Here is a 24,355-nt window from a genome sequence, read left to right on the forward strand (position 1 = left end):
TTGGGGAGCTCCCTAAAGCCGCAGAGCCGAGTGTTCCCACAACACTGGTTGTCTATGCAGCACTTCCTGACCGACATCCCCCCCCAATGAGTTCTGACATTGGGCCTCCTAAATCGAGAGTGGCAGTGAACGGCCAGCAAGAGGCAGTGCTTAGGACAGGCTTCGCTGCCAGAGCACTGCTGCCTACTCCTGCTGTAGGAGGCCCGAAGGTATGTGGGGAGAAGGGTTAGTCACTGAATCGGCGAGCCTGATTTTTTTAAGAAAACAAATCAATTCACCGAAGTGAATCAGGCAGTATTGTAGTGCACCCTTATGTGGGTCTTTCCTGCATTCTAAGGCCATTTTTACCACTGGGGTAAGATGACTATTTTTTGTATTAATAGCCATGTGCTAATTTTATAGATTAGCGCGTGAGCCCTTACTGCCACCCATATTGTGGGCAGTAAGGGCTCATACGCTAATCAATTAGCACACAGCAATTTGACTACACTAACAATTAGTGCAGAGCATGCCCACTCTCTGCCCCAGGCGTGCCCCACTGCAGTAAAATGTAAATTTTTTTTTTTTAGCACATTGTTAGCATGACGTGTACATCTGCAATTATTGCAGGACCTCAATGCACCCCATGGTATGCCATTTTTTGCTGCAGGTAAGCACGCATTAGTGCTTACCATAGCTTTATAAAAGGGCCCCTAAGTTTGTACATGAAGCAGTGGAGAGTTAAGTGATGTCCAAGATCCCAGGCTTCCATGGTTCTCATCTGGCTGTTCTAACCATTAGGCTACTCCTCTGTTTGTGAACTATACATGATTGCTTGCATGGCCATTCAACTCTGTAGAAGCTGTGGCCTACCTCATCATTCATACATAGGTGGTCCCTGTAGTCTATGATTGATTATCAAAGTTTCAAATTCTTTACATCTCTCCTGAACTTTATATATTAAATTCAGTTCTTAGCAGGTACCTGATGGGAGGTACAGTATATGGTTTGCATGGCAGGATAGATAAAAAGGGATGCTTTATATAAGTTCTTGGTAAAGCTGAGTACAGGCCACCTTTTAGAGCTCAGCTTTCCCTGAAACAGCCCTTCCGTTAATAAATTCAAATATTATTCACCCTATAAGAATAGTTCTTCTAAAACACCTTGATAAAGCAATCTTGTTTCTTTGCTGCATCTTTTAAGCTCCCTCTAGTTTCTAGTTGTTCTTCGACATGGCTGCCCAGAATCGGCCACATTTGCCTAGGGCTTGACTAGCAACTTCACTTAGCTCAAAAAGCAGTATAAAATCCCTGGTGTTAGGGGGATCTTAGATATTTTGCCTTTTCATTTTAGGACCTAGATGTGACTTGAGGTATTTCTGGGTTCCCAGTTGCCAGTACTCAGCCTGCAGAAATGTCCTTAGGTTTGAGGGGTGGGGCTAATGGGAAGGAAGTGGGAGGATGGTTTATCTTCTGTGAAGCTTCTCTCTGCTGTCGTGTCATGTCATGTCATATACTTTCATTGGCTTCAGAGATTGGAAATGCTTATGCTGTACTGAGTAATCCAGAAAAGCGGAAGCTCTATGATATGACAGGCAATGAGGAGCATGTGAACAGCAACCCGAGCAATGGCGGCTTTGATTTCCACCGTGGATTTGAAGCAGACATAACTCCAGAGGACCTCTTCAATATGTTCTTTGGAGGAGGCTTTCCTTCAGGTATTGTGTCTATTTAAAGCATTTTGATATCAGAACTGCCATAAGAAGTTATTTTGCAGCTTTTAGATTTGCTTGGACTGGGAGTGTCGGGCTGTCTGTCCATTAGGCAAGGATGATAGTTCAGGACTGAAATAAATCTGGCTGGCTATTGGGAACAATGAGGAAGCATGGCCAATACAATATTTTACCCTGAAAATGTGGTTTTCTTCCTAACAGTTCTTGCTCATGCCCTTTTATACACACTCTTGTGGCTTCCTCTTTACTCCATGTACCTCTTCTTCCTTTATCTGCCTCATCTCCCTGATTCCTTGCTATGAACAGTGGGGATAGGAGGAGGGGTTTTATGTAGCTTAGGTAAGTAGATATAAGGGTCCTTTTTACTAAAGCTGGGGCAAAAGTAGCCTTAGTGAGCTGCTTAGGCATGGCTTTCCCACGCACTAAGACTACTTGTGCTGTGGCCAGAAAATGACTGACTTCCCATTTTCCTAATTAATGGCCACAGGCTAATCTCGCCATTGGCGCGTGGCCATTAAACAAAGTTACTGCGTGAGCCCTTACCAACACCTGTTTTATAGGCAATAAGGGTCCATGCACTAACATTGTGCTAATCAATTTGCACACGGCAAAGCCTCGTGCACTAACTGGTTAGCACTGTTTGTTTATTTTATTTATTTAGATTTTTATCCCATCCTCCCAATAGCTCAGAACGGTTTACAAGTAAACATTCACAATGGAGTGAATTGGACATACAAGATTATACAGTAGATTTAAATACTTGGACATACAAGACTGTGCAGCAGTTTAGATATAGGGACTATACAGCAAATTAAGAACAGTAGTTTAAATATAAGTAGTTTAGTTTAGATACAAGTTATTTGAGTATAGGCTGAGAGTGGACTATACAGAAATTTATACCCACTCTTTAACCCCAAACACCCGCTTAGAGAAAATTATGTTAGCGCACAGAATATACTGTACGTGCAGATAGAGAAATTTACTGCGGAATGGCAGTGCACGCCCCGCGGTAAGCCCTTTTATTGTACAATAACCACATGCGAGTGTTTACTGCAGTTTAATAAAAGGACCCCATAGATCTGTATAATAATGTATGCATCCTCTTTCATTATGAGTGCAGGAAATAAAAACAGCTAAATAATGCACTCCCATAAATTCTGCATATGTGTGAGTGGTGGTTATTTGTCTAAAATATATTGCATCTAATACATAGCTCAGGTACTATGTAAAGTGCACTAAAGCAAAACAAAAGAAGCCAGTGCATGTTAAAAAGTTTTAGTATACTGAAACAAAATGAAACCGGATGTAAACTAACTATCTACCCAAACCAAATTTGAAATTGTCAGGTTCAACTATATTAGCTCTCCACAGCTGCAATTGCTGCTTTCAAGACCAGCCATCCTTGGTCTCAGATAGATGGAACGCAATCTCCCCATTAGGTGTTCGTTCTTTTCTTTTACATTGTACACAAACATCCAAAAGTGAAATAAAACCCTGTCGATTTTAATTTGGTTTATCGGGTTTTTTGGCCACATGACCTTTCTATTGATTTATAAAAAGTGCTTTGCATAGAACATAAGAGTTGCCTCCGCCAGATCAGACCAGAGGTCCATCGTGCCCAGCAGCCCGCACCCGCGGCGGCCCGTCAGGTCCATGACCTGTTAAGTGTCCCTGCCTTTCCTATACCTATCTCTATGTCTATCTGTACCCCTCAATCCCCTTGTCCTGTAGGTATCTATCCAAACCTTCTTTGAAACCCTGTAGCGTGCCCTGCCCTACCACAGCCTCCCTAACACAGCGTTCCATGTGTCCACCACCCTCTGAGTAAAGAAGAACTTCCTAGCATTTGTTCTAAACCTGTCCCCTTTCAATTTCTCCGAGTGCCCCCTTGTACTCGTGGCTCCCCACAGTCTGAAGAATCTGTCCCTGTCTACCTTCTCTATGCCTTTCAGGATTTTGAAGGTTTCTATCATGTCTCCTCTAAGTCTCTGCTTTTCTAGGGAGAACAGCCCCAGCTTTTCTAACCTGCCAGCGTATGAAAGGTTTTCCATACCTCTTACCAATTGAGTTGCTCTTCTCTGGACTCCCTCAAGTATTGCCATGTCTTTCTTGAGGTACGGTGACCAGTACTGGACACAGTACTCCAGATGCGGGCGCAGTGTTGCAATTGATGTCCTGTAAACTGGTAATACAGAGTTTTCCAGTGGTCATGCTTCTGAGTGTAAGCTAGTATCCTTTGCAGAGGAAAAGCAGGTATAATGAAGACTAATAATATCAGATCCTCTTGTGTTTGTCTTTCTTGTATGCACATTAAAGACTTGAAACAGGTGCTACTTTTCATTCCACAGGTAGTGTGCATTCATTTTCTAATGGATGGGACAGGTACAGTTACTACCATCAGCACCCCCACAGTGGCAATGAGCGAGAAGAGGAGAGGGGAGATGTGAGTACATGGGCTCTGTAAAATTGCTGTTTCTCCTTTAGGTAGAGACATAAGAATGTGCAGGTGAAGAAGTAAATGTGGAAATCCTTTTTAGGAAAATTAGTTTTTCTTCTGAAGGCCTATTATGGAAAACTTGGAAACAATGGGAGAGATTCCAGAAACTGTAACGTTGGGTGGATGAAGAGTGCAAAGTCAAAGTTTTTATTAGTTATTTAGCCCATCCTCCCAAAAAACCCAGAATGGGTAACAATATGGTGTTTCTTAGCACTGTAGGAGCGGTCAAACTGTCTTCAGCCTCATTGAGCTCTGCCAGCTCATGGCTCTTACTTCTGATATCAGGCTGTTGGCACTATTTCAGATAAACTTGTATAACCTTTCAAAAGGTCTTTGCAAGTCATTTATACAATATGGGTGGTTTCTGAATTATCCGTTTTTTTGTGTAATGAAATGTCTTAGAATTCAATAATAATAATAATGTGTGGAGAATATTTAATGCTTTTTTACAAAATGGAATCGTCCATTGCGTTTAAAATTTGCATACTCTTCAAATCGACGTACATGCTCAAAATGAACAGATACAGAGAATAGCAATAGTAACTCTAGATTTATGTTAAAAAAACAAACAAATCAAGTACCCACAGAAAATGCAGGTGCATATCTCTGCACATACTTTTTCCAGGACAGTTTTCAAAGGGGAAAGTAAATGTGTATTTAAGAACTGGTGCAAAATTTAAGAAGAAATAGCCATGGACTTTGTATCAAAATACACTGTTATGAAAATAGGACTTTTTCAAGTGTAACAGGTGTGTCATTCTGCACAAGCGGGTTATCTTCCTATGGTCGCAAGCCATTTGCAGAAGGAATCCACTCCAGATTCTTTTCTGTGATCCTCCTACTTCGCTGGGAGCTCTACTGCCATTTACAGTTTTTCCCTTCTGTATGTGAACTGGAAGTAGTTTTTCTGTTTTGATAAGTTTTACAGAGTGGATGTGGCAGTAAGAGAGGACGCTTCCTTTGAGTCTTCTGTTTTACGGGCTAGCACAATCAGCCCACCCTAGATGTCTGGGACTACTTTTGTACATCTCACTTTTCCAGAATGACACATCTATTGCACTAGAAAAAGAGATTATGTACTTAACTTGATAATATCTTTTCCAGTAGATAGGTGTATCATTCTGGACCTCTGCCCTCTCCTTCCTGCGCCTGCGTACTGCCCCTTTCTGATTGTTATTCTACAAATATGTATATTGAATGCCAGTCAATCCTTTGGGCCTGGAAGAATACTGTATAATAGATTGCTAGAGTCTACAGGGGTACTACTTGAACTTCTGTTGGCATTTGGTTGTTATATCATTGTTCAAGTTTTATTTTGTTAGAGCAGCACTGTTTGGGAAGTTTCCTATTTCCTTACTTCACCTAATCTCAGGTGAGCTCTTGCATGCTTGGGTAATAACTGTAGATGGCAGTAGAGCTTCCAGTGAAGTAGGAGGATCACAGAAAAAATCCAGAGTGGATTCCTTCTGCAGATGGCTTGCGACCATGGGAGGCTAATCCTCTTGTCCAGAATGACACATCTATCTATTGGAAAATATATTATCAAGGTAAGCACATAATCTCCTTTTATGACACTATATTTTTTCAAAGGTTTCTGCTTCCCTAAACTAATGATGTCTTTTCTCTTAATTTTATTGTGTGATTGGCTCATACTGGCAGAGATGGTACAAAGATGTACTATGCAAATCTTTTTTCTTTTTTAATTCTTTATTCCTTTTTAATCAACTATGCAAATCTTTTTCACTCATGTGCCCTCCCATTCTTATATATCTATGTGCTGACAGAAACTCTGACACAGCATCTGTCCCTCAATCTCCTACCGTCAGCACATCTGCCTTTTCCTTCACCCTGTTAATTTTCAGATCAACACCTCCTCAGCTCTTCCCATTCCATATGTTATTTCTTACCAAAAATGGAGTGTGTCCCCTGAGGATCCTCCTCCCTCTTTCATTGCCAAGAAAGGATGGACCCCGATGCACCATGTTCTGAAGATGCGGTAATAATTACCGTAGTGGGAATGATTTTTCTTTGCCGGGTGATGCTCAGCACAAACAGATGCAAATTCTATGCATGCTATTCCTGTGGAGCAGCCCTTATAAGAGGGGAAGGAACTGTTCCTGGTGCTTGCTCAGAAGAGCAATTGCTAGATACAGGTCCTCCCCACCACCATTCCTTCTGCCAGGCGGCTGCTGCTGCTGGTTCTACTGATTATGGCAGGGGAATCCCCGATCAGCTGAACTGACTTTGCCCATGAAAAAAAAAAGATGAGCCCCAATCCCCCCTCCTGCCATGCCCGCCCAAAGACTACTGATTTAGTGCCCCATAGCCGATTGCTGCACCCTCTTGTCGAGCTCCTGTCTTCTCTCCCACTGAGCACCGCCTGGGACCCCCGACAACCCCCCACCTTCATACCTTTATCTAAAATTGGCAGGAGGGATACCCACTCCCTCCTGCCTGAAGGCCAACCCCCCACTGACCCAGGACAGGCAATCCCTCTATTCCCTCCCCCGTATCTTTTCTCCAAATCGGCAGGAGGCAGGATGACCACTCCCTCATGCCTGAAGGACACCCCTCCCCACCGGCTCAGGACCCATGCAAATCCCCAACAAACAACCCCATACCTTTTACTTGAAAGTCTGGCAGGAGGGATGCCCACTCCCTCCTGCCAGTAGACCCACCACTTAAAATGGTGGACCTTCCCCTTCCTGGTGCACCTGAACCAATCAGAGCCTTAGGATGCATCAGGAAGAGATAGGCCTGCTGGCATGAGGGAGTGTGCATCTCTCCTGCCAGATTTTCAGCTAAAAGGTATGGTGTTGTAAGGGGGGGAGCCTCGAGCCGATAGAGGGGTGGAGTGGGCATCCCTCCTACAGACTCAGAAAAAAGTTTTGTGGGAGTGTTGGGAGGCCCTGGACTGGTGAGAGGCTCAGTGGGAGGGGTCCGGGTGCGGGCATGGGCGGGGGAATCTTTTTATTAGCATCAGGGCTTTTTACGGCAGTCTTCTGTCATAGCCCTACTTTCCTGTCAATGCCGGAGTCTATCAGTGCTCGTGCACTGATGGGAAAGTAAGGCTACGACAGCTCAGACCTTGCCATTAAAAGTTTGCATGGGAGGGGCATGTGGCATGGCAGGAGGGAGTGGGCATCCCTCCTGCTGATTTTTGCTAGTGGGCGGGGGATTCCCAGTGCCACGTTTGTTGGGGAGGGCCATCATCGGCCAGGGGGGGGTCTTTTCTTTTTTTTAATGGGACATTTTTGCTTGTCTAACATATTCAAAATATCTGTGCCATTAAAAATTTTTTTGAAAAAAAACTCCAAGCAGACCTTTCGGTAGCACACTAGACCTGTAGGTTTTTTCAGATCACTAAAACCCTTGCTTTTTTTTTTTTTGTGCATAACCACACGATGTTAGTGCATCAATCACTTGGCTAGTTTGCATGGGGTTTTAGCTAATTTGCATAGCCGGATCGGAAAATGGGCAATCGAGGGGAAAAACACGCGTTGAGCCATTTTGTGCATCGTTTTGGCAAATGTGATCATCGCTAAAGCTGTCAAAACAGGTTTAGCAACGATCGCTGGCTTAGAGCATCTGGGCCCCTGAGTGTACTGTGCCTTAAAAGTAGGTCAGCGTTCTGGAGGTTTACAGGTCTTTGTTACCTTTTAGTTCCTGGCTTATTAGGCAACCATTTAATTTACCTAATTGTTCTGCATCAGCAAAGTCTCAAGTTTCAGGGCTCAGTGAATGCATACCTCATTTTTAGTGATGTATTAAATAATGCACTATTGTGTTTTGTCTTCTCATTACTTTGTTATACTCCACAGGGAGGCTTCTCCATCTTCATCCAGTTGATGCCCATATTTATATTGATAGTTGTCTCTTTATTAAGTCAGCTGATGATGTCTAACCCACCGTACAGTTTATATCCCAGATCGTAAGTATTGCCCTTCAAATCCATTTTGCAACTGAAAGTGGGAAGTCTCTCTTTTTCTCTGTCTCCCTTCTCTTTGTGTTTCTAAGCTGTGTTCTCACAAATCCTGTATGTAAAGCAGAAAGATGATAACTTGTAAGTTCTTTCTCCTGATTTTTTAATATTAAAATTTATGGTTTGGGATGAGAGGTGAAAAGCAGTGTCGTCATGTTCATTTGGAGGCAGCCACAACATTTATAAAAATTTGAAAATGCTCATTTTTATGCAGGCAGCCTAGATATTTATTTATTATTTATTAATCACTTTTTTCATGAAGAGATTCACCCAAAGCACTTCACAATACATTGAATAGTAATCAGGTACTCTTTAAGTATTTTCCCCATCTGTCCCGGCAGGCTCACAATCTAACTGTGGTACCTAGGGCAATGGAGGGTTAAGTGACTTGCCCAGAGTGACAGGGAACAGGCTAGGGTCAAACTCATAATCTCAGGGTGCTGAAGCAGCAACTCTAACCACTAGGCCACTGGAATAATCTCTAAGGGTACACAGGTTTAAGAATAGCCTTACTGGGTCAGACCAATGGTCCATCAAGCCCAGTAGCCCGTTCCAAGTCACTAGTACCTGGCCAAAACCCAAGGAGTAGTAATATTCCATGCTACCGATCCAGAACAAACAGTGGCTTCCCCCATGTTTTTCTCAATAACAGACTATGGACTTTTCCTCCAGGAACTTGTCCAAACCTTTCTTAAAACCAACTACGCTATCCTACCACAACCTCTGGCAATGCGTTCCAGAGCCCAACTACTCTCTGAGTGAAAGAAAACTTCCTCCTTTTGGTTTTAAAAGTATTTCCCAGTAACTTCATCGAGTGTCTCCTAGTCCTTGTCATTTTTGACGGAGTGAAAAATTTATCCACTTGTACCTGTTCTACTCCGCTCAGGATTTTGTAGACTTCAATCATATCTCCCCTCAGCCATCTCTTTTCCAAGCTGAAGAGCCCTAACCATTTTAGTATTTCCTCACATGAGAGGAGTTCCATCCCCTTTATCATCCTGGTCGCTCCTCCTTGAACCTTCTCCAACGCCTCTATATCCTTCTTGAGATAAGGAGACCAGAATTGAACGCAATACTCCAGATGAGGTCGCACTATGGAGTGATACAAGGGCATCACAACACTCCTATTCTTGCCAACCATCCCTTTTCCAATAATTCCCAGCATCCTGTTTGCTCTTTTGGTCTCCACCGCACATTGGGCAGAAGGTTTCATCGTATTATTTACAATGACACCCAGACCAGGTACCTTGCAGGTTCATCCAAACGCCACACCCCAGAATGCCTATGTATTAATCATATACCATTGTATAAACAATCTTGCCAACATGCATTCTTCTGTATATCTGTGCAGTTTTATAAAGCAATATTGTTCACCTGTAACAGGTGCTTTTCATAGTCAACAGAACAGAATTGATAAAGCACATGTGGATGACATCATCCATTGATGCTGTGATAATCAGTGGCGGACCTAGGATATGTGACACCTGGGGCCAATCATTTTCTAACTCCCCCCAAATATAAAAAAACATTTCTAGTAATTTTATTTATTTTTATATCCCATCCTCCCCAGAAAGCTCAAAACGGATTACAGTTTAACATTCACGGTGTTACAATATAACATTCCACACTGGCACTGTGGTGTAAACAAAATAAACAAAAGACCCTCTCTCTTTTTAGATCCTAGCTTACGTTTGCTGTCTAGCACCAGTTCTGGCAGGATAAACATTTCAAATCTGACGTATTGAAATCACAAAATAGAAAATAAAATTATTTTTTCTACCTTTTGTTGTCTGGTCATTTTATTTTTCAAATCATTTTAGTCCCAGGCTTTGGTTTCTGTTTATCTTCTTTTAACTCACTCGCCAGGGTCTCCTGCCCATTTGATGTTTTCTTCTTTCTCTGTGCTCACCAACCATCTTCCATCTCTGTATTTTCCCTTCCACTGCCAGATCCAACATTTCTGTTTCTTTCCCACTGTTTACCATCTCTCTCTCTCTCTCCCTGCTTTGTGCCCTAGGTCAAACTTCTTTATTCCCATCCATGAATCATTTCTCCCTGCCCTCTACCCTATGTCCAACAAGTCTACTTTTCTCTTCTCCATGCATGTCTCCCTCCCCTCCACCATATGCAGGATTTCTCCATCTTACCCCCTTCTACCTCTTACCCCTTTCTACCTCTTTGTTGCATCTCCCTTCCTCTTCAGCCCATGTCCAACAATTCTTCCTCTCCCTCCCATATGCAGCAGCTTTCTCTCTCCCTCCTATCCCCCTGTGTAGCAGTTTTCCATCCCTCCCCCCCAATCCACCTGTGCAGCACCTCCGGGGAGGTTCCCCATAACCCTCCTTCGTATTTTCATAATTACAGTGGTGATTAACTGCTTTGGTACAAACTGAAGGTGACAGTGCAGTCCACTGGGAAAAGGAGGCGAAGCTAAAAGATATGATTAACATCCTGCAAACAGTTTGCAGGAAGAGAGATATGACCTATCATTCGGAATTCTTTGCTCTTCTTCTACAAAGAAAATTATCAAGGTAAGAGCTTAATTTTCCCTTTGGGTCAGTCATGGTGGCGAAACCAAACTCAAAATTTGGTCAGCCTCTAGTCCTAAGCAGGTTTTGTGTTCAGGATGTCTACAATGAATCTTCTTGATTACATGGACAGGTTGTGCATTAAAATATGTAGCCATTGTGGATCAGGGTTTGATGCATATTTAGTCTGTCATGTGCTCCTAAAGCAGCAAGTGAGCACATATTTGTCATCAGCAGCCTTTCAAAACTGACTGTTGGCTTAGGAGAATTCAAGATGGCGGCAGCCTAAGACTCGCACTCCTGAGTCAACCTGATAGCGTCATTTTTCTCTTACCTCTGCAATGATGCAACATACCAAGCGCAAGGGGATAGTTCGGGTAGATCCCTCCCTGATGCAGCAACGGTTGATTTGCGAGTTCATGTCAATTTTGAACCCCGTGGAGTTCTCTGGGGTGCTGTCCCCCACTCAAGGAGAAGTGGAGGACTTTGCCTGTGAAACATCTGTCTACCCCTTTTGCTGTTCCACCACCGCGCCCTGCTTCACACACTGCAATGTCTGAGGAACCCTGCCGAATGGAGAGTGCAGGGGAAACCCCAGTTCGAGGGACAGAAGCCGCGAGAGCAACGAAGGAGCAGGGGGAGCTGGGAGCTAACAAGGAAGTCAGCTCTCTCTTGGTTAAACCTCCGGTGGTTACACTGGAGGGTATTTGGGACACTCTCTCCAGTCTGAACACCATTGTAGCCAAGTCTTCACGAGAAGTCGCAGCTTTAGTAAGTACAGTTGACTCTTTGGGACTTAAATTAGAAGGGACCAAGGAAGATTTCTTCAGCAATTTAAAACAAGTAAATGAAAAGGTGGAAAAGCTTTAAGATTTAACTTTTGGACTAATTAAGGATAAAAATCAATTAAATTTCAATCATCGTTTGAATATACTTCTTTTGAACTTTCCTAGGTCTCTGGGGGTTTCTCCTATTGAGATGTTTAAAAAATATCTTGTTGAATGTTTAAAATTTTCTCCTGAAAGTATACCACCTGTTAATAAGATATACTATTTGCCATAAAAAAAAAAGTGGGGGTAAACCCAGAGGCTGAACAGGTTAACTTAAATGCTGAAGGTATATTAAATGTTACAGATCTTTTAGAATTAACTGTATCTGAAACCTCTGAAAGAATGAAATTGTTAGTTACGTTGGTTTTTGAACAAGATGTAAATGCAACCTTTTGTTTATATTTTCGATCTCCACAAGTATTGTTCTATGGGGAAAAAAATATGTATCCCAATGTTGCTAGACAGACACAGGAACGTAGGAAACTGTTTCTTATAATGAGGCCTGAAATGTCTCTTTTTGAGGTACATTTTTATTAGCTTAGCCCTGTAAATGTCTAGTTAAATATTTAGGGGTTAAATATATGTTTTATTCTCCTGAACAACTGCGAGCCTTCTTAGACTTGAAGAAATGGGCTACAGGGAATGTATAGTTGTAGTGAACAGCACTTAGTTAAAATGGGATTTATTGCTGTTAAACCTATTCCTTGATTGATTTCTTGAAATAATGTTTCTCTTCACTTATTTAGAATTCCTCCCCCAATGTTTAGTGGTCTAAGGAGCTTTAAAAAAATTTTCTTTCAATACAGTGGAACCTTGGTTTACAAGCATAATTCGTTCCAGAAGCATGCTCGTAAACCGAAATACTCGTATATCAAAGCGAGTTTCCCCATAGGAAATAATGGAAACTCGCTTGATACGTTCCCACCCCCCACCCCACCCCTCCGAGGCCAGCAGCGCTGCTACCCTCTCCCCCCGCTCGCAAAGCCCCCCCCCCGCCCGAACAACTTGAAATTTACCCCCTGTCTGTCACCGGCACGCAGCCCACAGGACGTGCCGGTGCCGCTTGAAGAACATCCTGCCTCCGAGAATTTCGGCGAGAGGGAGAATAAGAAGGCCTTGAGCATGTGCAGATGCATGCTCAAGGCCCGGCAGCGGCAGGAAGTTCTTCAAGCGGCACCGGCGTGTCCTGTGGGCTGCGTGCCAGTGCCAGACGGGGGGCAAGTTTCAAGTTGTTTGGACGGGGGGGTGCCAGTTCGCGTGTGGGGTGGGGTTCGAGCTGGGGGGCCTTTGCGAGCGGGGGGGGAGCAATGCCGATTCTCGGGGGAGGGGGGTGCTCGCAAATCAAGTCAACACTTGGTTTGCAAGACAAGTTTTGCGAGAATGTTTTGCTCGTCTTGCAGAACACTCGCAAATCGGGATACTCGCAAACTGAGGTTTGATTGTATTGTGTTGATATTGTATGGAATTTTTTCCTTGTATACTTCAAGCTGTATTACTGTAGCAAGAGTTTGTTCTTGTAAATATAATTTTGAAAAGAGATATTTTGTTTTCTCTTGACAGCAGCACAGGACAAACCATTAAAATGCAGACAGAAAACCTTCGTGTTCCTTACTATGTCAACAAAGATTTTAAGGTGGAATACACTGGCATGTTGTTACAAAAGATAGAAAAGAATGTTGAGGAGGATCATCTGGCTAATATCCGCAATAACTGTTGGAAAGAGAGACAGCAGAGTAAGTCAAGTTACACACCTTCACTGGAAAGCACTTCAGGTGGAGTGAAAAAAAAGACAAAGGTCTATAATAGTTATACTTCTCTCTCTTTCTGTCTGTAAGTATGTGCCTATATATGTAACACATACATCATTCAAGGTATCATTTTTGCGGCAATGACCTGGAATAGTTTTGCCACTTCTTTCAGACTTCAGACTCAGAGCAGCAGGATACTGTCCTACATGGAGCCTGCAGGGAAGATGGGGGGGGGGGGTGAGCCTGGAGTAAAGCTGAATAAAGAAAAGCTGAATAAAGACAGAGGGGCTGTTCTCTGTCTTTATTCAGCTTTTCTTCTCTTGTTTTTCCAGTCCCTTCAGGGTCAGTTCCTTTTTGCCTACAAATTAAGCAGTCTAAATATAGATATTTCAGAATGCATTTTAAAGCTAAAATTTCTTGAACCTTTTGTTCATGTAATCCCTGCCCCCTTGGATTCTTGTGCTGAGTGATTCTAGATCTTGTTATTTGCTTAGACAAGAGATACCTAGCATCACACTTGCAAGCTGTTTTTATGCAAGGCTGGAAAGGACAAATATTGTGCAAACATACACCCCTAAAATATAGTGTTATCCCAGGACAAGCAGGCAGCTATTCTCACATATGGGTGACGTCATCCGACGGAGCCTCGATGCGGACACCTCACAAGCAGACTTGCTTGAAGAAACTAGAAGTTTCGAGGCGCCAGCATCGCGCATGCGCGAGTGCCTTCCCGCCCAGTGCACAGGGCGCGTCTCCTTAGTTCTTAGTTTTCCGTGGAGCCAAGAAGTCCCTCTTTTTGGCTCTCTCCGGTTACTTTGTCGTTTGTGCCTTCTCTCACCGTGGTTTTGTGTTTATTTTTCTCACGAATCGCTGTGTTCTTTATTTTCTTTCTTTTTTAAAAAAAAAATTTTACTTCCATCCGTTCGTCCGGTACAGGCCGCTCGGCCGCGGCCTGCGGGCTTCGTCTTTGCATCGGCTGTCTTTTTGTCTATGCCCCGGCCTGTTACCGGTTTCAAACGGTGTTGCAAGTGCAAGCGCACGATATCCTTTACGGACCCTCACGGACGCTGCCTCAAGTGCCTTGGGCCAACTCATCATCCTACCTCATCATCCTGCCTTGCCAAACACTTAAGCCTCGTGCTTTTAAGCGTCGTTGCTTCCTAGTGGATAACCTCTTCGAGATGGAGTCTTCTAATCTCTCAGCATCGAAGGTGTTTTCGGCATCGGCCCCAGTCGACGCCTCTCCTTCTACTGTTTCCACCTCGAGCCTCATCCAACCTTCGTCTTTTGGAGCGGCTCTTGCTTCAGCGTCCTCGGCTGCCATATCTTCTCCTGTCTCCTCAGGTCAGATAGCTCAGCACTCGGTTCCGCCAGTGGTGATTAAAGTTTCGAAGCCTCCCAAATCGAAACACTCTCACACCACTGTGTGAGAACCTCCAGCCAAGGCAGGTGGGCCGGTTTCAGATGCGGTACCCTCCTTGCCGGCTGTGCCCCAAACTCTTTGGAGGAGCAGATTCTTAAAGTCCTCACTATCAGGGACCTACACTGCTTAATCTGCTTCAGCCTGGACATACAGAAGTCTCCCGTGAGGTCGAGCCGCCTGTGCCCCGGTCTGATCCTCCACACTCGATGCAGGGAGCGGAGTCTCTGTGAGTGGCTGGTCGGGCTTCCAAGCACGAAACGCATAGAGTAGAGTCTGTGCGAGTGCATCGACAGGATACCTCCCATTCTACCAAGGGAGTTCAGTCTTCGAAGTTGCTTCAGGGCTCTTCCACGCCTATAGATCTTCGATCAACTGCTTCTGAGGCAACCTCTGCTAGATCTTCAAGATCCAGTTCGAGACATAGTTCTCGACATCATTCGAGGCCTACTTCGAGGCATTCTTCGAGACATCATTCCTCAAAGCCTCGGTCCTCTCCGGCCTCGACGAGACCTCCAACTCCTCGTTCCAAGTCTCCGATGCCCGCTCTCGAAGACATCCCGATGTCTACTGCATCGTCTAGGTCTCCAGGTTCTTTCATACCATGGTTTCCTGCCGAGGCTTCTACTTCTTCGACTCCAGTTGCCTCGACTTCTTCGAGTCCTTCTCGAAGCCGTGCTACTGCAGATCAGTTATCTTTTTCCTCATTTTTGAGACAGATGACTGTAGATCTGGATGTTCCCCTGGACACTGGATCTAAATACTCTAAAGAATATCTCGAGACCATGCACCTTTCTCAACCTCCAGCTTAGTCTCTCAAACTGCCATTGCACAAACTTCTTGATCAGACTTTTACTCGATGCATGGAGACTCCCTTTTCCATTCCAGCAGTTCCAGGAAAGTTAGATGTCAGATATAAAACCGTGCATCATAAAGGTTTTGACAATTCCCAATTGTCGCCATCAATCCTTGCTTGTGGAATCCTCTTTAAAGAGATCCCATCCTTCTAGAGTGTATGCCACAGTTCCTCCTGGCAGGGAAGGGAAGACCATGGATAAATTTGGACGTCGCATTTACCAAAATGCTATGAGGTCTTCAAAAGTACTCAATTACAACTTTCATTTTATTACGTATTTTGAGTTTCTTTTATCTCTTTTGCCGAAATTTGTGAATTATCTGGATGACAGCATGCATTTTGAATTCTAAGAAGTCATTGCTTCTTTTTCTCAATTGCGTATCCATCTTCTGCAATCATCTTATGATGCTTTTGAGCTCTCTGCTCGAGCAGCGGCTTGCTCTGTGGTCATGCGTCGTCTAGCCTGGCTTCGCACCATAGACCTGGACTCTAACCTTCAAGATCGTCTAGTGAACATCCCTTGTGAATGCAATGACCTCTTTGATGAGTTCATCGAGGCTCCCACTAAAAAGTTGTCTGACCATGCTAAATTGTTTGCCTCCATAGTCAGACCAAAGCCTAAACCAACTCCATCTAGGCCTGCTCGCCCTCCTGTCATCTACCAACGGCGTTTCCCTCCAAAGCCGGCGCCTTACACTCGCCCTCCTTTGAAGAAACAGCCACCCGCAGAAGCAACAAAAGCCTCAACCTTCTGCTACACCTAAGGCTTCTCAGCCTTTTTGACTGTTTACTCCAGAGCGTAACATCCATCGTTCTGCCTCTGTCTCCTTTTCCACCTATAGGAGGTCATTTCCATCTTTTTTACAGCAGATGGACGGTCAAAACATCCGACCTTTGGATCCTTTCCATCATCAGAGAAGGATACTATTTTCATTTTCTTCGTTTTCATTTTCTTCATTTTCATCAGGTTCCTCCAGACCATCCTCCAAGTCCATCCCAGACCGCCCTTCTTCTTCAGGAAGCTCAAGCTCTGCTTTGTCTCCATGCCATCGAGCCAGTTCCCTTGGAACAGCAGAGCAGGGGTTTTTACTACGTTACTCCCTAGTTCCGAAGAAGATGGGCGATCTGAGACCCATTTTGGATCTCAGGGTCCTCAACAAATTTTTGGTCAAAGAAAAGTTTTGAATGTTGTCCCTGGCATCTCTATATCCCCTTCTCGAGCAGAACGATTGGTTATGCTCTCTGGATCTCAAGGAGGCCTATACTCATATTCCAATCCACCCGGCCTCCCGTCAATATCTCAGATTTCGGGTGGGAAATCTGCATTTTCAATACAGAGTTCTACCCTTCGGCCTGGCCTCGTCTCCCAGAGTGTTCACCAAGTGCCTGGTAGTGGTAGCCGCAGCTCTAAGGAATCATGGTCTCCAGGTTTTTCCATACCTAGGCAACTGGCTCATCAAAGATTCCACATCTCAAGGGGTTATTGTAGCAACCCAACGGACTACCTGGTAACTCCAAAGTTTGGGATTCGAAATCAACTTTCCCAAATCTCAACTTCAACCCTTTCAGAATCTACAATTCATTGGAGCTGTTCTGGACACTGTCCAACTCAGAGCATTCCTTCCTCAACAACGCCTGGAAGCTCTTCTTCAACTCTGTCACACCATGTCTTCCCGCTGTTCCATCTCAGCGAGACACATGTTGGAGCTTCTGGTTAACATGGCCTACACAGTACACATGACTTTTGCCAGACTTCACCTCAGAATTTCTCAGTGGACGCAGGTTTGCGATCCTCTTTCTCAACACATTACAGTCACTCCTTCCTTGAAGCAGTCTCTCCGTTGGTGGATGCTCTCTTCCAATCTTTCCAGAGGCTTGCTTTTTCAAATGCCCCCTCATCAGAAAGTCCTTACGACAGACTCTTCCACCTACGCTTGGGGCGCTCATCTCAATGGTCTCCGTACTCAAAGCCTCTGGACCAGTACGGATCGTCAGTGTCATATCAATCAGTTGGAACTCAGAGCGATCCTCAAAGCTCTCCATGCTTTTCAACATCTGCTTCACGACACAGTAGTCCTCGTTCGGACGGACAACCAAGTCGCCATGTATTATGTCAACAAACAAGGAGGGACAGGATCTGCCTCCCTTTGTCAGGAAGCTCTGGAGGTGTGGGACTGGGCGATTCCTCAAAGCTGTTTACATTCAGGGAGCTCAGAATTGCATGGCGGACAACTTGAGTCGTCTTCTACAACCTCACGAATGGACTCTCCATTCCTCGTCTCTTCATCACATTTTCTCACAGTGGGGAACGCCTCTGATAGACCTCTTTGCAGCTCCCCACAACTTCAAACTGCCTCAGTTTTGCTCCAGGATATACTCTCCTCACCACCTCGAGGCAGATGCTTTTCTCTTACAATGGACGAATCTATTCCTCTACGCATTTCCTCCATTCCCTCTCATTCTCAAGACTTTAGTCAAATTGAAGAACGATCATGCCACCATGATTCTCATTGCTCCTCGGTGGCCGAGACAATCATAGTACTCCCTTCTACTTCAACTCAGCAGCAGGGAGCCATACCTTCTACTAGTTTTTCCTTCTCTGCTTACACAGAGTCAAGGTTCTCTCCTTCATCCCAACCTGCAGTCTCTACACCTGACAGCCTGGTACCTCTCAACATAACTCCTCTTCAATTTTCTCAATCTGTAAGAGATATTTTAGAAGCTTCTCGAAAGCTTACAACTAGATAATGCTACCACCAAAAATGGACTAGATTTTCTACATGGTGTTTCTCTCATCATAAGGAGCCTCAACATTCCTCCTTATCATCTGTGTTGGATTATCTTTTGCACCTATCCAACTCTGGACTCAAGTCTACATCCATTCGAGTCCATCTCAGTGCAATTGCAGCTTTTCATCAGCCTATTGAAGGGAAACCCCTCTCTGCTCATCCGGTGGTTTCCAGATTCATGAAAGGACTTTTCAATGTTAATCCTCCTCTCAAAACCGCCTCCTATGGTTTGGGACCTCAATGTTGTCCTTTCTCATCTCATGAAGCCTCCATTTGAACCAATTGAAAAGGCTCATTTGAAGTATCTCACTTGGAAAGTGGTGTTTCTCATTGCCCTCACTTCTGCTCGACGAGTCAGTGAGCTACAAGCTTTAGTTACTGATCCACCATTCACTGTGTTCCATCCACTGTGGTTCTTCATACTCATCCGAAATTCCTACCTAAAGTGGTCTCAGAATTTCATCTCAACCAATCTATCGTACTTCCAGTGTTTTTTCCAAAGCCTCATTCTCACCCTGGAGAATCAGCTCTTCATACTCTGGACTGTAAACGTGCTTTGGCCTTCTATTTGGAACGCACCAAACTACACAGGACTGCTCCTCAACTTTTTATCTCTTTTGATCCAAATAAGTTGGGACTTCCAATTTCTAAACGCACCATCTCTAATTGGATGGCGGCTTGCATCTCTTTCTGCTATGCCCAGGCTGGATTACCACTTCACAGTAAAGTCACAGCCCATAAAGTCAGAGCAATGGCAGCTTCTGTAACTTTCCTCAGATCGACACTGATTGAGAAAATTTGCAAGGCTGCTACCTGGTCCTCGGTTCATACCTTCACTTCTCACTATTGTCTGGATACTTTCTCCAGACGGGATGGACAGTTTGTCCAAACAGTATTACAAAATTTATTCTCCTAAGTTGCCAACACTCCACCATCCCATTCTGATTAGCTTGGAGGTCACCCATATGTGAGAATACCTGCCTGCTTGTCCTGGGATAAAGCACAGTCAGTTACTGTAACAGGTGTTATCCAGGGACAGCAGGCAGCTATTCTCACAACCCACCCACCTCCCCTGGTTGGCTTCTCTGCTAACTATCTGAACTGAGGAGACGCGCCCTGTGCACTGGGCGGGAAGGCGCTCGCGCATGCGTGGTGCGGGCGACTCGAAACTTCTAGTTTCTTCAAGCAAATCTGCTTGTGAGGCGTCCGCATCGAGGCTCCGTCGGATGACGTCACCCATATGTGAGAATAGCTGCCTGCTGTCCCTGGATAACACCTGTTACGGTAAGTAACTGTGCTTTCTGCATCATCAGAAAGGGAAAATTAATTTCCATTAGAGAAGTTCTTTTGTTCCTGTTTTCAGAACTTCTGTTTCCCCATATTTCCTAGACCCAGTGTAGGGAGCATACAAACCAGGGTCAAAGAAGTAAAACTTTATCTCAGGCATGGGGGCATGTGTGTACGTTTCTGCATGGGTGGTGTAGAATTGGGGTGCATGCATATGATCCTGATTTCTTCCAATCCTCTTCATTTTAGAAACAGATTTGATCTACGCTGCAAAAGTATATCGTGATGATCGCCTGAAAAAGAAGGCAGATTCCATGTCAATGGAGAACTGCAGGGAGCTAGAACGGCTGACTAGTCTCTATAGGGGTGGATGAATCTCAACTACTACGTGCACTCTCTCTAAAAATGTGTACATGGGGTTCATTTTGTACTGTAAGATAAGGAAAAAAAACCCTTTTATCTCCCAATGGCCAAAGCAAACACTAAAACTGCTATGCAGCTGTCCTCACAAACCTCTGGTTGGAAAGGATCATCCCATTCATTTTCAGGTAGTGTAAAGTCTACAAAAAGAATATTGTAAATATCTTCAAGACTTACTTCAGCTGCATATGTGGATTCCTCCTTTGGGAATGGCCATCACCTCTTTAAAGAGCTTCCCTACGTTACTACTTGTCTAGTACTCGTTTGGTTTGTAAATATATGAAGGAAAGGATAATTTCTTCTGTCTATAAGAGCTATGTGATTTCTATTTAAAAACTCAGAAATTGTGCTTCAAAATGAGAACTTTTCCCTGATGGGTTAAAAAGGTGTGTGCACCACTCCGTGCAAGTCTGATATTAGCTACATGATTGAAAAGTGTCAACTCTTGGCATTGACAGGTGGTCGATTATCTGACACTTTATGAGGAAAGTAGAGGAGAGCAAAGTTAATGCACTATTCTGTTTGTAAGAACTGCTAAGCTGTGATGTAAATACTTGTGCCACTAGCTGATTTTAGTTTTGGAGAATCAATTTAATTCCCTCACCCTCTTTCCATTTTACTTAAAATCTCTCGTTCACCCCACCAGATGATACACCCAGGTGCATAAGTTCTTTCAGTGGCTGAGGGCTGGCAATTTCAAAGACTGAATTGTTCAGCACTGTTCTCTTCACCAGTTGGGGTTGATCCCTTTCCCAACCTCTAGCGCATCACTTCCACAGCAGGGCAGGCCTGAAAAGCTGCAGTTTGAAAACTGTTGCACAGATTCTTGGAAGAGTGCAGGCATGTACCTTGTGACAGCAAAGCTAAGCTGAAAACAAAGAATTTCCCATGGAAATAAAAATGCCTCAATAGAGCTTGTGGGATGGGATACATGGTCTTATTCTGGATGTGAGTGTACTGAAAATGCAGCTGTTTTCTTACATCTTATTCTCTACTTGTAACTGCATAACTTAACTATACTATTGTTCATTCTCTCTTTCTACTTGCCTTCCTCATTCCCACTCCTGCCATAGATCCAGCCTACAGTCTCCAGCATCTTTATATTTTGGTCTACTTAATGAACTAACCAACTAGTTTAATGAGTCGCTTATAAGGCTGTTCTTCACCCTGCTACATGATGTCCTTTTTAAGATCAGAAGAGCCTAAATTAAGTACTAACTATGATGCCGTATGGCTTGTCATACCCCAACAAAATGACTCTTATGTGTATTGTGACCCAAGTTAGAATTGGTTCAGTTTCATTGAGATTGTGGACCAGTGTGGCATGATTAAATGTAATGGTTTTAAGTCATCTTATCCAGAACAGCATGTTAATGCTACTTAGTGGTTCTCAAACTCTTCTAATCAGAACCTCACTTTTGAACTGAAACAGAATGAAAGATTCAGCATAAAATAGAATGACCCGCAAATTCAAGCTAAAGTCATATAGTGTTCCTCAAAGATGTAAGTGTGATGCCCTGTGTTCAGTTAGTTATTTACACCCTACAAGTTTCTTTAGCCCCACACACTGGGATCACATCCTTCATCCTGAGGAAGGGTAGATAAGGGAACTGGATTCCCACCATGCTTGCATCAGACTGGTTGCAGCTCATTAACTTTGATAACTGTAGAAGAAGCTATGGATTAGGAGGATAGGATATGGATAGGAGGCTCTGGACCTGCTTTGCCAAATATATTGGTTCTTTGTTAAGGTGGCCATGCTAAGAATTTCTTAATCTGTTGAGTTGCAGATCATTTTTGCTAGTCTTTAAGAAGATGCTTGGCTAAGAGATCTCTGGCATGCAAAGCAGTTGATAAAGCTTTGAGGGCATTTTGATTTTATTGAGGGGGATTTGGCCTCGCAATGTCCTCCTTTGAGCTTCCAGCAAAATTTGATCTGGATTCTGTTCAACTACCATGTCATGAGCTGGCCTTTACAGTTACCCAGGGGGTTTCCCATATTTTAAAACTATGCCCCCCAAAAAAAACAAACCCCAAAACCTTTTTGCAGTTGCCACAGCAACAGTTAAGTAACTGGTCATGAGTAAAACTGCTCTATTGTAGACTTAACATGTTAGAAGGCAAATATTAGTTGAGGATGCACATTAATGCCAAGTTGTAGACTCTGATAGCTTGAGAGCATGATTGGAAGAAAGTTAGTATATCTTGGGATAAGTACATTGGAGGGTTGTGGATGCCTGGAAAGCCCTCCCTATAGTGGTGGTAGAGGCAAAAACAGTGACAGAGTTAAAAAAATGTGTGGGATAGACACAAAGGATCCCTAAATAGACAGAGGATAGTATTGACACAAAACTTGACAGATCAAAAACTATAACTTCATTCATGATGCAAAGGAATAGTGCTTAAATAGAAGCCCAGCAGTGGGAAAGTGAAGATGATACCGGACGGACTTCTGTGGTCTATGTCCCATATATGGCAAGATCGGCGTGGGGGGAGCTGGAGTTAGCTGTGACAGCTGTATGGAGCTGTGTAGCAGATGCTGTATAGACTTATACGGTCTCCATCCCATATAAGGCAAGAAGGATCAGGAGCAATTATATCTATTTTAGACCAAATTCAAATCGTCAGTACAGATCTTACTGATCTGGGGGGGGGGGGGAAGGCGGTAAATAAAATGAATACTTACTGGTTTGTTTACTTGAGAATGAATGTAACTATAGGGCAGACTTGATGGACCGCACAGGTATTTTATCTGCCTTCATTTACTAAGTTACTAGATGGCATAGATAGGCACTCTAGTTAAACCATAAGGTCTTTATATGCCTTCTTTTTTCTAAATTGTTATGTTTATAATATGAAAAGAGAGCCATTCTAAGAAAGAAAAGAGATAAGCTTTCAATCATTATAGTAAATTGATTCCTGGTGTAGAGATTGAAAGCTTTGAATTAACGCTGTATTGCATTGCCTGCAATGTTTGGGGTTTCCTATCAGCAACAGCACTTCTCTGCCTTGCTCAGTTTTCTTTAACTTGGGCATATTTCTCTCTTTTTTTTTTTTTTTTTTTATCTTGCTGGTTCATTGTAATAAGCTTGTTAAATTTTTGCCTTTGAACTCTGCAATAGCAATTCACTTTTAGTCTTTACTCTTTTTAATGTAAATTAGCCTAATTATTAAAGAATGATCTGAAATACAAAAAAGAGCAGCAAAGCCGATGAGTGGGAGATTTGCCTGATCTCCATGAGGAGTGCAGTGAAGGTTCCCAGTACTGATAACTGAATTTGACAACGAGGTGAACATATGAACTAAGCCACTTGTGGCAATCATAGAGAAGGCACACGCTGCTGTATCACAGATCCAGGAGGTTACCATATTTAGAAATTATTGACTAGTAATTATGGGCATACTCCTTATATTAAGGGTTATGTTTATCTGAAAGCGGTAGCACTAGTTATATAGAAGTGTGTGCATTTACTGTATGTTTATTTACTGTATAATTACCAGCTTGTTGCTTTGCTTCTTTCTGACTCATTTTGCTTTATAAGATAATTTCCTTCCTTTGTAATAATATATATTTTTACACTATGGAATAGATCATAGATATGGATGTTCACATTTTGTTTAAAAAAAAAAAAAAAAATCTGTTCTGGATGTAGTCTTCCATTGTTCCTGTTAGCTTTTAGGCTTCAATGGCACCAGTGTGATGCCCTTATGGGGAAGACAGTCAAGATAATGTCCAGCACAACAGTGACCCCCCCCTACTTCCTTTGACTATAGTGGTTAAATTTTGAAAATATGAATAATTAATGGTACCTCAAGATTGAATAAGGTGAAATTTAAATTTTACTGTTCTCTTTTCTTGAGTCTTAGTAGACCAAACAGATGGGCTATGTCCCCTTGCCAGCAGATGGAGGCAGAAAAACTTTGTGAGCTGACTCTCCTAACCTACAAATAAGACTGATAACAACTAGACATCTTTTGTCAGTGTTGCATTATAAAGCCCTTTTACTGAACTAACCTTGGGTTTTTTAGACATGGTCCAATCATTAAACAGAAGCAACAGAAAATGATTTGAGCCTTCCTTTTTTTAATGAGCCAGCTGAGAATCCCTGTTCCTGAGAATAAGGAACTATGTACTCCAACACAATTTGTCACTAACATACTTTCCATCCAAAGAGAGAACTAACTAGAAGGAAACAACCCCACATAGATAACAATGGAAGAGAAACAAGTGAGTTGACCAGTCCAGACAAGGATATAAGTCATGCTTTATATAAGTAAAAATTAAGA

At 43.3% G+C, this 24,355-nt stretch overlaps 1 protein-coding gene across 4 annotated transcripts in view; it reads left to right on the forward strand.

Annotated features, from left to right (window-relative positions):
- The window catches only part of DNAJB14 (DnaJ heat shock protein family (Hsp40) member B14), a 68,552-nt gene extending 44,442 nt beyond the window's left edge, over positions 1-24,110 (forward strand). For 3 of the 4 annotated variants that reach the window (XM_033957050.1, XM_033957042.1, XM_033957058.1), the window contains exons 4-8: positions 1,511-1,696; positions 4,060-4,154; positions 8,030-8,139; positions 13,109-13,281; positions 19,898-24,109. In XM_033957050.1, coding sequence (XP_033812941.1) covers positions 1,511-1,696; positions 4,060-4,154; positions 8,030-8,139; positions 13,109-13,281; positions 19,898-20,022 — 689 coding nt within the window. In that variant the 3' untranslated portion in view covers positions 20,023-24,109. Of the gene's footprint in view, positions 1-1,510; positions 1,697-4,059; positions 4,155-8,029; positions 8,140-13,108; positions 13,282-19,897 lie in introns of all 4 variants that reach the window. The other variant, XM_033957065.1, reaches the window with a different exon arrangement.
- Positions 24,111-24,355: the final 245 nt, after the last annotated feature.

The sequence above is a fragment of the Geotrypetes seraphini genome, chromosome 1 (genome assembly GCF_902459505.1).
Source record: "Geotrypetes seraphini chromosome 1, aGeoSer1.1, whole genome shotgun sequence".
Lineage (NCBI taxonomy): Eukaryota > Metazoa > Chordata > Amphibia > Gymnophiona > Dermophiidae > Geotrypetes > Geotrypetes seraphini.